The sequence below is a fragment of the Stenella coeruleoalba genome (genome assembly GCF_951394435.1).
Source record: "Stenella coeruleoalba genome assembly, chromosome: 2".
NCBI classification, from domain to species: Eukaryota; Metazoa; Chordata; class Mammalia; order Artiodactyla; family Delphinidae; genus Stenella; species Stenella coeruleoalba.
In genome coordinates this window covers 54,071,055-54,092,950 of record NC_137147.1, presented here as the reverse complement: position 1 = coordinate 54,092,950, position 21,896 = coordinate 54,071,055, and the positions used below count along the sequence as shown (strand labels likewise).

The 21,896-nt window shown below is 34.0% G+C and overlaps 1 protein-coding gene across 3 annotated transcripts in view; it reads left to right on the top strand.

The window, feature by feature from the left end:
• The window catches only part of TOGARAM1 (TOG array regulator of axonemal microtubules 1), an 81,469-nt gene extending 61,729 nt beyond the window's left edge, over positions 1–19,740 (top strand). For all 3 annotated transcript variants that reach the window (XM_079909287.1, XM_079909285.1, XM_079909286.1), the window contains 8 exons: positions 371–606; positions 1,010–1,168; positions 4,229–4,355; positions 5,583–5,701; positions 12,662–12,851; positions 14,421–14,640; positions 17,247–17,333; positions 17,959–19,740. In XM_079909287.1, coding sequence (XP_079765413.1) covers positions 371–606; positions 1,010–1,168; positions 4,229–4,355; positions 5,583–5,701; positions 12,662–12,851; positions 14,421–14,640; positions 17,247–17,333; positions 17,959–18,212 — 1,392 coding nt within the window. In that variant the 3' untranslated portion in view covers positions 18,213–19,740. The remainder of the gene's footprint in view (positions 1–370; positions 607–1,009; positions 1,169–4,228; positions 4,356–5,582; positions 5,702–12,661; positions 12,852–14,420; positions 14,641–17,246; positions 17,334–17,958) is intronic.
• The last annotated feature ends 2,156 nt before the right edge of the window (positions 19,741–21,896 follow it).

Here is a 21,896-nt window from a genome sequence, read left to right as displayed (position 1 = left end):
TACATTCCTGCCTCCTTTATCAAAGATAAGGTGACTATATGTGCGTGGGTTTATCTCTGGGTTTTCTATCCTGTTCCATTGATCTATATTTCTGTTTTTGTGCCAGTACCATACTGTCTTGATTACTGTAGCTTTGTAGTATAGTCTGAAGTCAGGGAGCCTGATTCCTCCAGCTCCATTTTTCGTTCTCAAGATTGCTTTGGCTATTTGGGATCTTTTGTGTTTCCATACAAATTGTGAAATTTTTTGTTCTAGTTCTGTGAAAAATGCCAGTGATAGTTTGATGGGGATTGCATTGAATCTGTAGATTGCTTTGGGTAGTAGAGTCATTTTCACAATGTTAATTCTTCACAATGTTAATTTTTTTTAGGTGAAAAATTTACGCTCTGGAGTTTCTCGTGCTGCTGTGGTTTGTTTAAGTGACCTTTTCACTTACCTGAAAAAGAACATGGATCAAGAACTAGATAATACAGTAAAAGTTTTGTTGCATAAATCAGGAGAATCAAATACATTTATAAGAGAAGATGTTGACAAGGCATTGAGAGCTATGATCACTAATGTAACTCCTGCACGTGCAGTTGTTTCTCTTATCAATGGAGGACAAAGGTAATGTTCAAAATAATCTGGACATGTCCTTAAACTAAAAATACAGTTGCTTGTAATCTGGGGTATAGGAAAAAAACAAGCAAATTTCAATGTTATTTCAGTCAAAAAACATGTATTAAATAATTCCTACATGATAAACATCATATTAGGTACTAAGCATACAGAGGATAATATTGTTATTCTAATGTTACTTACATTCATACATCTGGAGCTAAATAAATGTCGGTGATTATGAGTTTTGTTTTTAACTTCTTGGGGAGGGATAGCTAATGCAAATAATTTGTCATTTTAGCCTGCAAGGATGATTGCTGAGGCTTAGGAGTAATCATTTGACTTTTAAGGTATATCTTTGAAAAATTGTTTATACATCAACTCTATTTTAATTGACCACGTTTCCCTGTAGCCATTTACACATTGCGGTAAGAAGATGTGCAGCCCAGCACTTATCAGATGTAGTAAAATTTATGGAACCAGAGCGTATTCTATCTGGAACAAAGGATATGGCTGACCGTATATTACCAGCTGCTGCTAAATTTGCTCAGGACAGCTCACCAGAAACCAGGTGAGTAGCTGCTAATAGTATTTGCTGAATCTCTTACTTTAAGGGCTTAAATGGCGTACTTTAAGGGCTTAAATGTCTTACTTTAAGGGCTTAAACAAAGGCTAAAGAAGAATGAACATTTTTATAAATGGAAAAGTGGGATCCCCAGGGATTAGTGCTGGGGGTGATCTTATTTAACCAGTTTGTAAATGGTCTTGAGGGAGTGCACAGTGAATTCTCCAAATTTACAGATGACACTACATACTTCTGGGTAGTGAGATGCTGTGTCACAGGGATGATCTGCATGAAAATGGCACAAGACTGTATGAGTGGGCAGAAAAGTGGCTGAAGAACTTCATTGTGGGCAAATGTAAGGTAATGCCTTTAGGGGAAAATGATATATTTTCCAAGTAGCCTGGTAAAATCAAGGAAAAATACAGGAAGCAAAATGGATAACATGAGATACGTTCACTTAGAAAATTCCATGAATTTCTGATTGCTGTCTGTACTTGAAGAATAGTTTTACGAAGGTTAAGAACAATCAGAGAAAGATAACAAAATAATTAAGATGTGGATGGTACTATAGCTGTAATGCTGACAGAAGTTTTGGAAGTAGTCAGAAGCCTAGGTTCAACTCCTAGCTCCAGTCACTGTCTGCCCTAAGCAAGTTACTTAACCTCTGTTAGCCTCTGTTTCCTCGTCTATCAAGTTAGTAAGGTTGGACCAGATATTTATAATGTCCCATACAAAATCTAAAAATTATGGCAGTTATATATGATCATAGATTAAAGGAAGAAGGTAGGATCCTGACTTCATGGAGACTAAAAAGTAAAGAAGGATATCAAACTTTTAACATTTTAAGACAAAGATATTCAGTACTTTAGGTAACTACAGTTAATCTTGTGGAAGTCATTATGCCAAAAGCTAACATAGAAAGTAGATATATTCATTTTCTGTCGCTGCATAACAAATAACCACAAATATAGTGATTTAAGGCAACACAGATTTTTTTAGCTTACCGTTCTTAGGTTAGAAGTCTGGCATGCTCAACTGGGTTCTCTGCTTAGGGTTTCAAAAGGCTGAAATCAAGGTAATAACAGTGCTGGGCTCTTATCTAGAGGCTCTATAGATGAATCTGCTTACAAACTCATTCAGGTTTTTGACCAATTTCAGTTTCTTGTGATTATAGGACTGAGGTCCCTGTTTCCTTGCTGGCTGTCAGCGAGGGTCCTCTCTCAGCTCCCTTAAGGCCACCTGAATTCCTTCTCACACAACCCACTCCATCTTCAAGCCAGCAACAGCAAGTTGAATCCCTCTCATGCTTGGAATCTCTTTGACTTCTTTTTCTTCTACCAGCCACAGAAAGTTCTCTGCATTTAAGGGTTCATGTGATTAGATTAGGTTCACCCAGATAATCCCCCTATCTTTTTTTTTGTGTGTGTGGTACACGGGCCTCTCACTGTTGTGGCCTCTTCCGTTGTGGAGCACAGGCTCCGGACGCGCAGGCTCAGCGGCCATGGCTCACGGGCCTAGCCGCTCCGTGGCATGTGGGATCTTCCCAGACCGGGGCACGAACCCATGTCCCCTGCATCGGCAGGCGGACTCTCAACCACTGCGCCACCAGGGAAGCCCAATCCCCCTATCTTAAAGTCAACTGTGCCATATAACATAATCCTGGAAGTTATTTCTCATCATATTCATAAATTGTAGGAATTAGAGCAGGACATCTTTGGGGGAACCATTTTAGAAGTTCTGCATACTACAGTAAAGTTCAAAACAATTTAGGAGGGCTGGATCATAATAGAGTAGTTAGGAACAAAATAAAATTTACAATAGCTGTTTTGTGTACATCTTAACCTTTCCTTAATGGCATAGTAACTTTTCTAATCCATTTTGTCATTTCTTAGATTCTTATTTGAAATTTTAAAATTACAAAATAATTACAACTTTCCAGTTTTAGTATTTCTTACACTTTGTGTCCCTTTTGCATGTTTACTTGTTTGCTTTAGCCATTCCCATATCATTAAGGCCTATGATAGACCTACAGTCCTTAACATTCTGGGATAAACTTTAGAGTCACCTTTGAAACTATAACTGATTAGGAGCTACTTATCCGGGTGTTGACCTTATTCTGGTTGTGGGGCAAGAAAAGTAATTTTTATTCTTTGTTATTAACCTCCCTTTCTGTAATTTCACTACATTTGAAGGAGTCTGGTTGATATAAATGATGCTGAGATCATCCTATTCATCTCCCCCACAAAAGCCTTGCCTTCCCTAGTTTTTCTAGTGTCATAATTCCAAGTTGTAGGTAAAAGTATAACTGTAATTATTTTAGGGCCAAGCCTCCTTGAAGAATAATAATGTATTTTTATTATGAGGTACTATACCGACCACCCCATCCAAAAATATCTCCAGTATGCACTTCCACCATATCATTTACCCATTAGAATGATATCTTGGCTTAAGGTATTATCCTAAAAGAATTATTTTAAAATTCATATAGCATAAAAAACCTAGTTTGGAGAACATTAGACATTCATTAATATATCAGCCACGATTTACCAACTAACTTTGGTTGTATTTTAAGTAGCAAAGAATAGGTTTTTGAAGAATTGAAACCCAGGTAAGTTTTGGCAGGAAAAGGAAAAGAGAGAGGGTCGGCAATACAAAACCTTTGGAAGGTTGTCTCAGGCCAGAACATCTGGCCAGCAAGTGAGCAGCAAAAGGTCACCGAGCAAGGAGCCCAGGACAAAGACACAGTTCTCTTAATTCATAGTTCTGCCAAATGCCAGCCTTGATATGGACCCTCGGGTGCCTGAAAAATAGAGTCAGAGCTTTTGGCTCTGATCTGACACATAGCTAAAAGATTTGAAGCCATGTTTTTTTAAAGATGGGTGGCAAGAGAATGCTGTGTTTTCTAATCCAGTTAGTGTAACTACATTTCAATGACTTATTTAAAATAGAGATGATAATCTTGATGTTGATAGGTTTTTTCTATTGGAAAAAAAATTGTATCTAAGGACAGAAACTGAGCTTGTTAAGATTTATAGAATTATTTATGTATTTCTTAAATATCCATAGGTATTATGGCCGAAAGATGCTTTTCCTCATGATGTGTCATCCTAACTTTGATAAAATGCTTGAAAAGTATGTCCCATCTAAAGATTTGCCATATATTAAGGAATCTGTTAAAAGCTTAAGGCAAAAGGTATGTAGAAGAAGTTTATTTTATAAACAACTTTAAAAACAAAGTTCATTTGCTGAGGAAGGTAAAGGATAGAAATAATTACTTCTTTGATTATTTCTGTTAACCATTTAGAATATATCTACAGTAGCATTTCAACAACTGCAGTACTGAGTAGACATTCATAGTGTCAGTAGATGTTTATTGAACAGAAGCTTGATATTTGGTAGAATGTAGTGTGGTTTATTGGAATTACAAGACAGGTTTGAATCACAACTCAGAATTAGCAACTATATAATCTTAGGCACATCATTTCTTTAACCCAGAATTTTTATTTTTATAAAATGAGGATAATGATGTTTATTACAATTGATTCCTACTTTACCTTGTACGTTCTACCGTTAGAGCTCCTACCACACTGTGGAGTGTTGATAAGGAGATCCTTGAGGGGAAGCCCCATGTCTTATATATCATGACAGGTAATGGGGATTCAAAAATGTCTGTAAAATGCGTGACTGAGGGAATATCAAGTGAAATGAAATGTGAAAAGTGTCTTATAAAAAAGTAATCTGTTTACACATTGTTTTTTGCAAAAATGTGCTTAATTTAATAATGTAGAATTTTTCTGTGTTAATTTATGTTATTCCTCTCTGGTAAGCTTAGGCAAAGGATTCATTTATGAAGGGATACTACTTCAAATATGTATTGTGGTAAACATTTTAGAGCATTTTTTTCTTCCTATTGATATTAAAGATTTCAGCTTAATTCATATAGAATTTATCAAAATAACCATGCAAAAAGATTGTCTTACTAAAATGAGGCAGATTATATCTGTGAGTTATTTCAAGTACAGGTATCAGGAAAAAAAAAGAGGTTTTAAATAGTTCTTTCGAAATGTTTATTTTCATACTAGTGTTGCATAGGAATTCATTGTTTATATAATGTGTTCATATTTTCTGTATAGATTTTAAGCTTGAAGAAGAGTAGTTACAAAACATAGATGTTAAGTTTTGTATTTAAACAGTTTTACCAAGCCAGTATCATTTCCTAGTAGTTGGGTACATATTTTGTTAATTTACTACTAATTACAAGATAGTTTACATATCTGAAACCCTTTAAAGCACAAGTATAGCAGATTATTAAAATGCTTTCAACCATAAGAGATCAACAGTGACTGCTATGAAAATTCCATTGTACACATTCTTTCACTTTACAAGTTTTAAGACTTTTATTACACTGCCTTTCTTATAGGGTTTGGGAGAGATACCACTAGATACTCCTTCAGCAAAAGGAAGACGATCTCATACTGGCAGTGTTGGAAATACAAGGTCATCATCTGTTTCTAGAGATGCTTTCAATTCAGCTGAAAGGTAGAAGCGTTTGCTTGTCCACATTATTACAGAAATTACTCCCTAATAGTGATGATAGTCTATTTAAATGTTTTCATGAACTATCCCGGGGTATTTGTCAAAATTTAATGGAGTTTTAAAAGTTGGTAAGGATTTAGAAAGTGTGAGGTAGTTAGATTTAATAAGGTAATTGTATATTCACAGCAACTTGCTTTTACATGAGCTAAACATTAGTAAAACTTTAGTGTTATTGAACTTGTCAATAGTTGACCAGTGTTGGACAACTCTGATTAATTTTTTTCAATTTATAGGCTTTACTTCCCCCCTTGATTATAAAAGTAATACATAATTATGGTTAAGGGGGAAAAACACTTGAGAAAATACAAACATTAAAAGAATTTAACGGGGGGGTGGTGGTGGGATGAGTTGGGAGATTGGGATTGACATATACAGTAATATGTATAAAATAGATAACCAAAAAGAACCTGCTGTATGAAAAATAAAATTCAAAAAAATAAAAATAGAAAAAGGAGAAAAAAAAAGTAAGTGAAAAGAGTGGATATATGTATATATATAACTGATAAATTTTGCTGTACAGCAGAAATTAATGCAACATTGTAAATCAACTATAATGTAATAAAAATTTAAAATAAAAAAAAAGAATTTAACCAATCACATAATATCACCAACTAGGAAAAAAAACTACTCTTAAAATTATTATAAATATAATTGTATATGTAATTGCATAACCTGTTTAAGCTATTTAGCAATATTTAATAGATTGATTATATAACTTATAAAAATCTTTCAGAATTATTATGATCTCTGGTATATTTTAAAATATATTTTAAACATTACTTTAAAAATTATATGAGTAGATACATAGGTATCTTTCATATTTTCTATATTTGTGTGTCTTTGGATAATAAATTTTACAAAAAATAAAAATCCATGGAATTTTGGAACTTTGTTATTCAAAGTGTACTTCACAGAGGGACGTGTAATGTACAACATGATAAATATAATTAATGCTGCTGTACGTTATATATGAAAGTAAATCCTAAGAGGAGTAAGTCACAAGGAGGAAAGTAAATCACAAGGAGAAAACTTATTTATTAAAAACATTTTTTTCTGTTTCTTTAGGTGCAACTAAACTTATTGTGATAATCACTTCATGAGATATGCAAATCAAATCATTATGCTGTATACCTTAAACTTGCACAGTGCTGTATATCAATTATATCTCAATAAAATTGGAAGAAAAAAAAGTGTGGGAGAAACAAAGGCTTGCTTAGACGAAAAATGAGGGAATTTGTTTCCATTAGACTTGCTCTGCAAGAAATGTTAAAAGAGTTCTTTAGAGGAAATAATATACTATAGGAACTAGGTTGCTTCCAGAGCAGAGACTGTGTATGCCACGTTATTCTATAGCTTGGAAGGACCAAACCACTTTGGGGCAAAAGTTTCAAAACAAAATGTGAGAGAAGATGTGTATTTATGTTTCTTTTAATTATTTTAGAATGAATTATTATTTAATTTATGAGGACTCTAGAGGAAATCGCTGACTTCTTCATGCAGTAAATAGGGCCTACTTCCAGGACCTTACCAATGAGGGGCTCATTTCACCTGCCACCTCAGCTCTTTTCTCCTCCTCAATACCCTTCTCAGTCTGATTGACTTCATTAGTCTGCGGGCCCTTTTTGCCCCATTTCTTGCCTCCTAGGGTCCTGCTTTTCCTCAGTTGGCCACTTTTCTCACTGCACTTTAGCTCCCTTCTTCTCTCATGGCATCTTCACCTCCATGTCCAAGGCCTCAGTTCCTCTGTGCTGGGTTTTCTCTGCATGGGGTGTGGCCTTCTGTAGCTGTTGTTCAAGTCTTCTATACCCTAACTGATTTTCTGTCTACTTGTTCTATTAATTGCTAAGATAGGAGTATTAATATCTCCAACTGTAGTGGATTTTTTTATTTATACTTTAAGTTCTGTCATTTTTTGCTTTATGTATTTTGATGCAATGTGCTTATGTTCAGGTATTTAGGATAGTTGTGACTTTTTGATGAAACGACCTTTTTATCCTTATGAAGTCTCTCACTTTTTCCTGAAGTCTACTCTGTCTAGTATTAACCATTTTATTGTAATAGTGTTTACATGATATGTCTTTTTTTTTTAATAACAGTGTTGTGGAGATGTAAGTCATATAACACATAATTCACCTATTTAAAGCATACAATTTAATGTTTTTTGTATATTCACTGAGTTGTGCAGCCATCATTACAGTTAATTTTAGAACATTTTCATCACCTCTAAAAGAAATCCCATGCTCATTAATAGTCACTATCATTTCCCTGCAACCCCCCCATTCCAAGCCCTAGGCAATATGCCTTCTGTTTCTGTGGATTTGCATATTCTGGGCATTTCATACAGATGGAATCATATGATACGTGGTCTTTTGTGACTGATTCCTTAGACTTGGCATTATGTTTTTAAGCTTTATCCAAGTTGTAGCATATATCAGTACCTCATTCGTTTTTACAACTAGATAATATTCCATTGTATGGATACACTACATTTTGTTTATCCATTCATTAGTTGATGGATATTTGGGTTTTGTTGTGGACATGTTTGCAATTCTCTTGGGTATAAGGAGTGGAATTGCTGGGTAGTAAGATAACTGTGTTTAAACTTTTGAAGAACTGTCAGACTGTTTTCCAAAGTGGCTCCATTTTACAGTCCCACCAGCAATAGTAAGAGGGTTCCAATTTCACCACACCCTCATCAATACTTGTTATTTTCCATGTAGGTGTAAACTGGTTTCTTATTTGACAAAGAGTCTCTCTTTGACAAACTTTAGACAGCCTCCTCTGAGCCCTCTTTTACACCAGGCCTCATCCTTGGGCCATGTCCTTGGCCTGCCTAAGCTAGTCTTAGTTAAGAATCCTGCTAAGTCATTTCCTTCTACCCCTTCATACTTATCACCCTTGATATCTGAGCAAGTTCCTCATCCTCCATCTTTGATATATAAGTATCTGGCTTGTCTTCAGCAAAAATCTTGTTAGACCAGCTTAGTAAGAAACCCCCTACTCTTGATGTCTACTCTTAGTAATCTTCCATCCACTGACCCTCTCAATCTTGGCTATAAATCCCCAGTTATCAAGTTTCAGAATAAATTTTTCAAAGTATGTTTTTTGTAGATCGTATGTGATTAGGTCTTGCTTTTGTATCCAGTCTAACAATCTCTGCCTTTTAATTGGGATGTTTGACCATTTATATTTGATGTTATCGTTCATATGGTTGGGTTTAAGCCTATCATCTTTTTTTTTTTTTTTTTTTTTTTGCGGTATGTGGGCCTCTCACTGTTGTGGCATCTCCCGTTGCTCCAGACACGCAGGCTCAGCGGCCATGGCTCATGAGCCCAGCCGCTCCACGGCATGTGGGATCTTCCCAGACCAGGGCACGAACCCATGTCCCCTGCATCAGCAGGCAACTCTCAACCACTGTGCCACCAGGGAAGCCCCTTTTATGCTATTTTTGTCATGCATTTAACTTCTACATACTATAATCCCCACAATACATTATTGTAATATTTGCTTTGAATAGTCTATACATTGTATAATTAATAATGTTGCCATGAACTATTTTCATTCATTCTTTTTTCCCCCAATTTTATTGCGATACAATTGAAAAATAACATTGTATTAGTTTAAGGTATACAGCATGATTTAATATGTAAATATATTGTGAAATGATTACCACAATAATAAATTTAGTTAACATCCGTCACCTCAGATAGTTAACAATTTCTTTTTCTTTCCCTGAGAAATTTTAAGACCTACTCTCTTAGCAACTTCCAAATCTACACTATCCATACTGTACTTTACATCTCCAGAACTCATTTATCTTACAACTGGAAATTTTTATCTTTTGAGTCCCTTCACCCATTTTGCCCACCCTTTAACCCCTGCCTCTGGCAACCACCAATCTGTTCTCTGTATCTATGAGTTTGGTTTTTTAGGTTTAAGTGAGATCATACAGTATTTATCTATCTCTGACTTATTTCGCTTAGCATAATGCCCTCAAGATCTATTCATGTTGTCACAAGCAGCAAGACGTCCTTGCTTTCTAGGGCTGAATGTATATGTATATACCACATTTTCTTTATTCATTCATCTGTCAGTGGACACTTAGGTTGTTTCCATGTCTTGGCTATGGTAAATAATGCTGCAGTGAACATGAGGATGCAGATATATTTTAGAGATAGTGATTTCATTTCCTTAGGTTATATTAATCAGAAACGGAGTTCCTGAATTATATGGTAGTTTTTTTTTTTTTAAAGACCCTGGTGAGGCATAGTTAGAGGCCTCTTCACCCAGTTGTTATTTTCCAAAACAGTGAATGGCTGCCTCACTCCCTTTCCTGCACTTGGAGTTCTTCATGGTAGTTCTATTTTTAATTTTTTTGAGGAACCTCCATACTATTCTCCATAGTGGCTGCACCAATTTACATTCCCACCAAGAGTGCACAGGGTTCCCTTTTCTCCACATCCTCACCAATACTTGTTATTTCTTGTCTTTTTGATAGTAGCCATTCCAGCAGGTGTGAGATAATATCTCACTGTGGTTTTGATTGCATTGCCCTGATGATTAATGATGTTGAGCACCTTTTCATGTACATGTTGGGCATTTGTGTCTTCTTTGGAAAAATGTCTACTCAGTTCCTCTGCCTATTTTTTAATCAGGTTGTTTGTTTTTTTGCCATTGAATTGTATGAGTGCCTCTTATACTTCGGATATTAGCCCCTTATCAGATATATAATTTGCAAATATTTTCTCCCATTCTGTAAGTTGCCTTTTAATTTTGTTGATGGTTTCTTTTGCTGCGCAGAAGCTTTTTAGTTTGATGTAGTCCCAGTTGTTTGTTTTTACTTTTGTTGCCTTACTTTTGTTGTAAAATCCAAAAAATCATTGTCAAGACTGATGTCAAGGAGCTTATCCTCTATGTTTTCTACTAGGAGTTTTATGGTTTCAGGTCTTACATTCAAGTCTTTAACCCATTTGGGTTGATTTTTGTGTATGGTGTAAAATAGGGGTCCAGTTTCACTGTTTTGCATGTGGCTGTTTGGTTTTCCCAGCACCATTTAAAAGACTATGCTTTCCCGTTGTATATTCTTGGTTCCTTTATCATAAATTAATTGACCATATATCATAAATTAATTGTGTGTTTATTTCTAGGCTCTACTTTGTTCCATTGATCTATGGGTCTCTCTTAAACTAGTACCGTACTGTTTTGATTACTACAGCTTTGCAATATAGTTTGAAATCAGGAAATGTGATGCTTCCAGTTTTGTTCTTTCTCAAGATTGCTTTAGCTAATTGGGCTTTAGTGGTTCCATTCAAACTTTAGAATTATTTGTTCTAATTTTGTTATTTCAATAGGGATTGCATTGAATCTGTAAATTGCCTTGAGTAGTATGGTCATTTTAATAATCTTAATTCTTCCAATCCATGAGCATGGAATGTCTTCCATTTATTTGTGTCTTCTTCAATTTCTTTCATTTTGAGTGTGGAGCTTTTTCACCTCCTTGGTTAAATTTATTTCTAGGTATTTTATTCTTTTTGATGCATTTATAAATGAGATGGTTTTCTTAATTTCTTTTTCAGATAGTTGGTTGTTAGTATATAGAAATGCAACTGATTTTTATATGTGAATTTTGTATCCTGCAACCTTACTGAATTTTTCATTAGTTCTAACATTTTTTGGTGACATCTTTAGAGTTTTTTTATATAAAATATTATAACATCTGGAAATAGAGATAATTTTACTTCTTTCTTTCCAATTTGGATGCCTTTTATTTCTTTTTCTTGATTAATTGCTCTGGCTTGGATTTCCAATACTATGTTGAATAAGAATGGAAAGAGTAGGCATCCCTGTTTTGTTCCTGAGATTAAAGGAAAAGCTTTCAACCCTTCACTGTTGTATGATGTTGTGGGCTTGTCATATATGTCCTTTATTATCTTGAGGTATGTTCCCTCTATACCCAAATTGTAGAGAGTTTTTATCGTGAATGGAAGTTGAATTTTCCAGATGCTTTTTCTGCATCTATTGAAATGATCATATGATTTTTATCCTTCATGTTGTTAATGTGATATATTATATTGATTGACTGGTGGATGTGGAACCATCCTTGCATCCCTGGGATGAATCCTATTTGGGTCATTGTCTATAATTCTTTTAATGTATTGTTACTAATACTAAGTCATTGAAATAGTAAATCCCACTGGTCTTGAGATTCTAATTTTCCCAGGCATATCCACATGGCTATTTTTCAGAAAAGGATTGACATATCGGGCCTGAGACTGGTATCCTTGGAAAGGCCAGCTTGTGAGGTTAGCCTTTGGCTAGCATCTGGAAACTAGAATTTCAGGAGGATTTCCCCCCCATTCTTTAACTTGATAAGAGTAATTTACTGTGCCTCTATTATTTAGGCAAACAGTATGGTTAAAGCTGAAGACCTGCTTTCCTTCTGGGAGTCTAGAATTTTGGTATGTCCAAGGCAGAGGACCACCCATGACCAACTACCCATAAAAATCCTGGGCACAGAGCCTCTAATAAGCTTCTTTGGTAGAAAACATTTCATATGTGTTGTCACAGTTTGTTGCTGGAAGAATTAAGTTTATACTGTGTGACTCCACAGGGAAAGGACTCTTGGAAGTTTCCATCTAGTTTCCTTCAGACTTTTACCCCATGCACCTTTTCCCTTTGCTGATTTTGCTTTATATCCTTCTGCTGTAATAAATCTTAACCATGAGTAAAGCTACGTGCTGAATCCTGAGTTCTCCCAGAAAATCACCAAACCCAGGGGAGATATTAGGGACCCCCAACACAGGTATCGTGGCTATGGGTTAAGTCATTTTTTGAATTTTTCAAAAATGAATACATGATGAGAATTATTCATTGTGTTTGTGTTTTACCTTTCTTTCACTTTAGAGAGGTAACTGAAATTCGTGAAATCACCAGAAAATCAGTTCCCCGCAATTCCTTAGAAAGTGCTGAGTACATTAAAGTCATAACAGGTTTATTAAATGCAAAAGACTTTCGTGATCGTATTAATGGGATTAAGCAGCTTTTATCAGATACTGAGAACAATCAAGAGCTTGTTGTTGGAAACATTGTGAAGGTAAGGACTGTCAAAATTAATTTTCATTTTCAATCTGTGGTTAATAAGGTTCATTAGCATAAAAAATTGCCCTTTTTCTTAATATTATATATATATTACTGTAAAGTGTTAAACTTAGTGAAAAGAATGCACTGCTTAGGTTTTGCAATGTTAAAAGCATTCTAGAACAATTGAAAGTAATTGAGGAAAAAGGTAAGAAAATAGGTTTATTTGTTTGACTCATCCCACTAGATGGTAACTCCTTGAAAGCTCTGTATTCTCAGAGCTCTTAGAACCTGGCATTCAGTAAATATATGTTGAATGAGGGAGTTCCTTGTTGGCCTAATGGTCATTATTCCGGGCTTTCACTGCCATGGCCTGAGTTCAGTCCCTGGCCGGGGAACTGAGATTCCCCGCAAGCCATGAGGTATGACCCAAAAAAAAAAAAATTGCTGAGTTAATCAATAAATATTTTAAAAACCAGGGCATTTAAGAGAGTTGATATTACTAAGGAATAGTTAATAAAAGTTTTCATATGTAGGTTAGAAATCTGCGTATGCTAATTTTTATATATTATGTTAATATATATTTATAAATATATATTTATATTTTATAATTTGTATAGGAAGACAAGAAGCAATAGAAAGGGAGACAGTAGTAAATTAATAAATGTTAGTGGTACCAGAGTATAGATTACTTATGCTTCATCAGAGTTTAGTTCAGTTAATCCCATTAGTAATTTATTCATTAAATTCCATTTTAAATTTGTATTAGGTTCATTAAACTTGGCAAACATACTATAACAACTCTATTCTAGTGGTCGTGTCTCTTAATTTTCAGAAGAAAAGAACCATGTTACCATGTCATGGGAATCAGAAAGTTACATTTTCTGATATCTGTTGAGTAATTTTCATATATCTATATCTATATATATCAGGAATTATTAGTTAATAGTCTTGGTTTCACAGAATAGCTCTTCCCTCACCTGATATAGGTAAAGAATTGCTTAGCATTCACTTTATTATATCTTGAAGTTATGAAAGCTAAGAATTAAAAGAGCAAGGAACAATTGTTTAAGTACTCAGGTTAAGAGGTAATAATAAAAACTTAACTCTGAAATTGCATCTAAAATTCTCATGAGAAACCTAAACTGAAACTAGATTAAATCTCTGTAGTAAAACGGACATGTCTACTTCTGTTACAAATAGAGAAAAGAATAGAAACTTTTCTTAAGTTTTTAAAGTTAGCTAAACCTGTACATTTCAGAAAACAGCATTTTTATCACATTTATAGTAAATCAGTTATCTGTGTACTGAACCAAATTTCTCAACCTTAATTTAGTAGGATGTCTTTTTAGGTGATGTTTGAAGCCTTCTCTTTTTGCTATAAGAAGACTGGACACTTAGATTTAGCATCAACATTTTTATAAAGTTCCTATTATCTAAGTTCAAGTTAAGTAAGATGTGTGTGTGTTTTTAAATAGTACATTTCTCCTTTAGTAGGATGGATACTATGAAATGTCATAAGGAATTTAAATATAATAGATATCAACATTATTTCACTTTAAATAATTTACCAATTTACTTCCAGATCTTTGATGCTTTTAAATCTCGACTTCATGATTCCAATAGTAAAGTAAACCTGGTGGCTCTAGAAACAATGCACAAAATGATTCCTTTGCTTAGAGACAACTTATCTCCTATAATCAACATGCTCATCCCAGCAATAGTAGATAACAATCTGAATTCCAAGAATCCAGGCATCTATGCTGCTGCCACAAATGTTGTTCAGGCACTGAGTCAGCATGTAGGTAAGAAATCTTACTTTGGCATTCAAATTATTTTGGCTTTACTTTCGTATTTTCTGATTCTACAAATTTTTTTAATGCTGAAAACCTAGCTGTTAAATTTTTGTCAATTCATGTTGTGACAGAATTTTTTTTATTTTCTCAGTAAAAGTTTTAATTATTTTTAGTGATTAAATACCATCCCATTAAATTGACTTTCTCTTCCCTTCTTTTTGACTTTTTCAATTCTTATTTTCTACCTCAACTTCGTATCTGATACAAAATTAACTCAAAATGGATCACAGATTTAAATGTAAAATTTAACTGTAAGACTTTCAGAACACATGAGAAAATCCTTAGGACCTGTGCTTGGTGAAAAAAAAGAAAAAAGTATGATCCAAAAAAAGTCTATAAATTGGATTTCATCAAAATGTAAAACATTTACTTTGCAAAAGACCTTATTTTTTTTACATGAAAATATTTATTTTTGTGTTACAAAAACAAAAATATATCCAAGCAGATAATGAAATAAACATATTTTTTAAGTGTCCCATCCTGGGCTCTCTGTCTTAGAAGTTAGTAAACAATTCAAGTTTAGGTTGCTTCATACTTGTTCTGGATGCTATGAGGTCTCCATCTTAGAACCATATTTCTATAGTGTAGCTCGTAACTAATTGGACAAGTCATCCTCTATGTCATCATCCCAATTATCCTCCCAGACAAACTGCAGATTTGGAGGAAATATTTGCAAACCACATATCTGATAAATACGCATATCTAGAATATATAAAAAACTCTTGGGAATTCCGTGGCGATCCAGTGGTTAGGACTCCGGGCTTCCACTGTAAGGGGGCCTGGGTTTGATCCCTGGTTGGGGAACTAAGATCCTGCAAGCCGTACGGTATGGCCTGGCCGATAAATAAATAAATAAATAAATAAATAATAAAGAAGTCTTAAAACTCAACATTAAAAAAAAAATCTAATTAGAAGATGGGCAAAAGATGTGAAGAAACACTTATACGGATGGCAAATAAACACATGAAAAGATGTTTAACATCCCCAGTCATTAGGGAAATGCAAATACAAATTAAGACCATAATCATTACACAAGTAATCATTACATTAGTCTGTTCGGGTAGTTAAAACAAACTACCACAGCCTGGGTGCCTTAAAAACAACAAACACTTATTTCTCACAGTTCTGGAGCCTGGGAAGTCCAAGATCAAGGCACCAGCAGATTTGGTGTTGAGTGAGGGCCCTCTTCCTGGTTTATAAATAGCCATCTTCTGGCTGTGTCCTCACGTGGTGGAAGCGGCAAGGGAGCTCTTTGGGGTCTCTTTTATAAAGGCACTAATCCCATTCGTGAGGGTGCCACCTTCATGACCTTATTACCTCCCAAAAGCCCCACCTCCAAACACCATCACACTGGGGATTGGGTTTCAACATATAAATTTGGGCGGGGATGCAAACATTCAGTCCACAGCAAGTATTAGAACAGCTAAAATTCAAAATAGTGACAACACCAAATGCTAACAAGGTTGCAAAGAAACTGGATCTCTTACGTTGGTGGTGAGAATGTAAATAAAATGGCATAGCCACTCTAGAAAATTGTTTGGCTGTTTCTTAAAAAACTAAGGATGCACTTACCCATCAGTTGTGTTTTAGGCCTTTATCCCAGAGAAATGAAATCCTATGTCCATGGAAAAACCTGCACATGATTGTTCATAGCAGCTTTGTTTGTAGTAGCAAAAAACTAGATATAATTCAGTGTGTTAATGGTGAAAAAAACTGATACATCCATACGATAAAATATTAGTTAGCAATAAAAAGGAATGAATTATTGATACATGAAACAGTTTGGATGGATCTCAAGGTCATTATGCTGAGTGAAAAAAAGCCAGTGCCAAAAGGTCACATGCTGTAGGATTCCATGTGTATAACTTTCTCAAAATGACAAATTTGCAGAGATGGATAACAAATTAGTGGTTATCAGGGTTTAAGGGCAGTTTAGGAGGAGTGGCTAGATGTGACTGTAGATCTTTGGGGTGATAGAATAGTTCTGTATCTTAATTGTACTGATAGTTTCACAAATCTATACATGTGATAAAATGACTTAGAATTATATACACATATTGTACCAATGTCAGATTCCTTGTTTTGATGTGTACTATAATCATGTAAGATGTAACATTTGGGTGAAAGTACACAAGACCTCTCTGTACTGTCTTTGCAACTTCCTGTGAAACTATGAAATTAGAGATTTGAAAAAAATCAGTAAAGGTAAAAACTATCCCCAAAATTTCAATTCTTTTTTTTTTTTTTTTTTGATAAACCTATGTACTATCATTTGGAATAAGATGCCTAGGAGATGGGCAGTTCTTTTTCTTTTTTATACTGTATGACAGCTCCTTTAATATTCTGTGAGCTATTTTTATTTCTCATTTGCTGTAAGAATATTACTCTGTTAAGGTTTGTAGAGAATTTAAAAAAGTGTTTATGTAGATTAAATCTTTCTAACACATTTGCATTCACTTACATGGATTTTTTTCCTTTCAATGCTATGTAATGGAAAATAAATAAGATGTTGTAACTCTTTAAACATGTGCCTCTGTGTTATTCTTTTTGTTTAGATAATTACTTACTTCTACAGCCATTTTGCACAAAAGCCCAGTTTTTAAATGGAAAGGCAAAACAGGATATGACCGAAAAGCTTGCTGGTAAATATTTTTAAATTGTTATTTCTAAAGAAATAATTTATTGACTAAGGATAAACTGATGGACATTTCAATTCAATTTTAGGATAGCTACTAAACTCAGTATCATTATCCAAGAAGTAGAAATAAATTGTATAATGATCCAAAAGAGGACCTTTTAAGACTTCTACCCAAAAATTTTCTTCAAAAGAATTTTATTCCTCTTTTCCCCAGTAAGTGTTTAGTCTTCTTGTTAGTTGAAATAAACAGGATAAATAAAAAGACATTAAAATCAAATATTGGTACAGATGGAAAACTACTATTTCAAATTGTGTATTTAATAAAAGGTCCATGAGTTAAAACTGTATATGTCTTGATTTAACTACATTTGGAAAACATTGTGATAAATTTTTGGTTTGGTTTCTGTCTTTACTACTTTTGCCTGTCATATATAGATTTCTAATACTTGAAGATCCCAATCTTTGGGAGCAAAGTTTCTGACTTTACTTTTTTTTAAGATACCAAACATTTCAGGGCAAATGGCATAGGGAAGAAGCTTCGTTTATTTTATATGCTTTTTAATTCTCAGAACTCGAATTTGTTTGTTCTTTTTTTTAACCTCACTGTTTACCATATTTTTGTGTTTCAGATATTGTTACGGAACTTTATCAAAGGAAGCCCCATGCCACAGAACAGAAAGTGTTGGTTGTTTTATGGCACCTCTTAGGGAACATGACAAATAGTGGCTCGCTGCCTGGAGCTGGAGGAAATATACGCACAGCCACAGCTAAATTATCAAAAGCACTTTTTACACAGATGGGTCAGAATCTGTTAAATCAGGCTGCATCTCAACCATCACATATAAAAAAGAGTTTAGAAGAATTGCTTGATATGACAATTTGAAATGAATTACGAATTTTTGATGAAATATGAACAAAACTGTTTACATGATGACAAATGGAAGTTTTTTAAAGTTAGATTTTCAGTGCCTGTACTTCTCATCCCGTAAATTAAGTCAATAGCTATTTTTATTTGCAGCCTATGAGTACACATCTGTCCTATATCAACCCTATCATTTGTACCCATCACACAAAAATCTAAAATAATCTAATCTAATATTCATGAAATCTGAGGCATGTGGAATGAATCCAATTTTAATATTTTTGAGAAAAGTCCTGCTCATTTGCACTATTTTGTAGAAACTGAAATTTGTTGCCCTATATGTACAATTAGACTTTTAATTAAAAATATACTGTTTATTATGTAATCATGTTTTGCTATGTCTCATTACTCAGCCTTATTTTATGAAGTGGAAGAAAAGTCACTGAACTATGTTATCACAAAGTTTTGTGTGCTATTTGTGAAAAACATGTATTTCTGAAATCAGTCTGCTAATATGATTGTGCAGTATTAGCTTGCTTTTGCTGCTGTGTTAATGTGATATATTTGCTTACCATTTGGGTTTAATCATCTATATAATTGTGAAATTTAACAAGCTATAATAAAGCATGACGACCAAAGTTTTAGAAAACATTTAAATATTTTAAATGCACGTTTAAGAAAACGTGTTGAATGTAATTTCCCTATTTTTGTGTGCAAACACTAAATTTTATTTCTATATGTCCTGACATTTATAAAGGTGTTATTTTGCTGCCCAGTTGTGTAATTCTCAAATATAGTGCCAGGTGTTCTATAGCTTTTCTCAGAATTCTTGGGCAACAAGTACTGTATGCATCTTAAAAACGAAAAGGAATGTTATAAAATAAAAGGATTTATTTCTGTAGATATGTGAGAGGTGTCCTATTTTTCCAACTCCGTATTTGTTAAAATGGGGAAAATATGTATTCTGATATTGACCTATCATTTTCACTTGTTATACTTGATACAATATTGACCTATCTCTATTGACCTAACAATAGACCTGGGTTATAGTTCTAGCTTTACAGAAAATTCACTCTGTGACCTTGGGCAAGTCACTTGCCAGATTTAGGCCTCAATTTTCTCATCTCTAAAATGTGAGGACTGGACTAGATGATTTTTAAGGTTCCATTTTGCTCTAAAATTCTGTGATTCTATGTTGTAGTTTAAGATAACTTTATTACCATTGTGAACTACCTTCATTCTTTTTCACTTCTGTGTCACTGACTAGTTTTCTAATGTATTGATATTTGGCTACTTTTTAAATTGTGATTCTTTGTATTATCTGCAATTTCTGAGGAAAAAAGCAAAAAAAAAAAAAGTTTGAAGCTAATCTGAAAGGAGAGTAAAGATGTGGCTACTTTTTCTGTTTATATACACTGTTTTATAATTAAATACATACTTTTAAAATTCCTTTTCTTCTAAATGTATTTTATTATGTTCCTATAATTTAGGTCCAAAATTGGCAAGCATTTTCTGTAAAGGACCAGAAAATCAATATTTTTGGCTTTGTAAGCCACAGATTCTGGCATATTCTTTGTTTTTGTTTTTTTACAGCCCTTTAAAAATGTAAATAAATTCTTGGCTCAGGCCTCTGGCATAGTTTGCCAACACCTGGCTTAGATTCTTTTGACTTCAGTTGTAACTCTGAAATCGTTATTAAATTTTGCTTCAACCTTTGTGATATTCATTATTGAAACAATAGTTACAGATTCTAAATTTTATTAATTTTTACCACTGCCCTTGTTTCATTGCAAATGTGCCTAGTAAATTTGCATTGATTGATTGTTGGATATATTGAAATATATAAATTTCAAAGGCCAAAGAAGAGCACTACGTTATTTAAAGCTTAATCATCCCTTATTTTCAGTAGATATAGTTTGAATTTTGCATTGAAAAAAGTACAGTAAATATATCGCTACTAATAATGTGGAAACTTTACTTCACACAATTTGTGTGTTTTTATTATAAAGAAAATAGCCATAATGTAACAGAGTCCCACGCCTAAAAGTTTTTTCTCTGTATTAATAACTTCTTGATATTGAGCACTCAGAAGTCTAGCATTCTGTTGCCAAGAACTGTTACCAACCCAGAAATCAAAAAGAATTGGAGACTGATCACTAATGGAAAGAACTAAAGAAAAGCTGAAGGCTTGAATAAATTGAAATAAAGGAATTTGTTTTTTTTTTACAAGCAGTGATAGTGATAAAAGTGTAACCCCACCAGCACTGCAACTAAAAAATAAACAGCAAAAAATTTAAATGGCATATTTACCCAATGGAATTGATAGCATATATTTACTAAAAATGTTAATCATTTTAATCACAGGGCCATGTGCACAATGTGTTAAAGGGAAAAAGCCTGACTACAAAATACAGTGTCTCTATTTGTTAAATATATACACACAGAGAAAACAGAACTGGAATTATATACACCGACATGTTAATGGTGGTAATCTGGGGGTAAAGAAGTTATTTTAATATTTTCAGCACACTATTCTGCAATTTCTATTTTCTCAGAAATGAGCAACATGTATTGCCTGTGTAATAAAGTTTAAATGACAATATGGTAATCTGAGGAGAATCTGAAAATAAGGGTAACGTGAAGAGAAGAAAACATGGCAAAAAAGAGTAGTGAATATCAAAGTGCTAAGGGAGGTAGACAGTGATACGACTAGAAGAGAGATGAGAAGAAAGGGAAGCAAGAAATTGTGAAGGTAAAGAGCATAAGACTTTGATTCAGAAAGCATGGATTTGGAACCCAGGTTTACTATTACTTGTTAAACCTCACATATATCCTGCAGTTGGTGTGAGGTACAAAATTAACATGGGATTATGTATAAGAAAGCATTTGTAAACCTCAAATTCTGTGCAAAGGTAACTTATTCCCAGCAGCAAATGAAGTTGAGGAGAGATGGGCAGAAACACTACAGAGATCTTTAGAGCCAAGATAAGCTAACCCTACTTATTTCATTGCTGGTTAGAAGGTTAAATACATCAAACGAAGGCAAAATCATTTAAGTACTATATCAACAAGAATGAATTCAAGTCTCATAATGTGTTCTGTAAAAGAATACCTAAATTCATACTTAAACTCTTCTCTGGGCAACAATGGGATAAACAGATTTCAAAGTGAATTGTAGGTTTAGCAAATAGTCTTTTTTTTTTTCTTATTAAATATGGAATGTGTGAGACAATGTTATGTAAGATGAAGACAATGGTGTGGTATGACCAGTCTTGAATGAGTTGTTCACCTCTATGCATTTACTGGGTGCCTTGGCCTATACTGGGTGCCGAATAAATAGTACTTGAGTAAAATGTTATATACGTTTGAAATTTATTCTGGAGCAATGTTTTCAAGGGTGGGGGTGGTGTATTTTAAAAGTTAACTAGTAGAAGAGGGATAGTTGGATGGAAACACTGATCCAAAGGCCTCCTGTGGCAAATGGATTTCATAGGATGTCCCAGCCTAATGGATAGATAAGGTCTGCCTGTTCAATGTGTTGAAAAAGATTGTGAGGTTCTAGCAAGTTTCAATAGGAAAGAATATAGTGATCTTACTCTCCAGGGCTCAGAGCCAGATTCTAGATAGTAAAGGTCTAAAGAATAGTATAACAAGAGTGAGAATTGAAAGAATAGATCTGAAAGGTATTCTGATGGCAGGACTGAC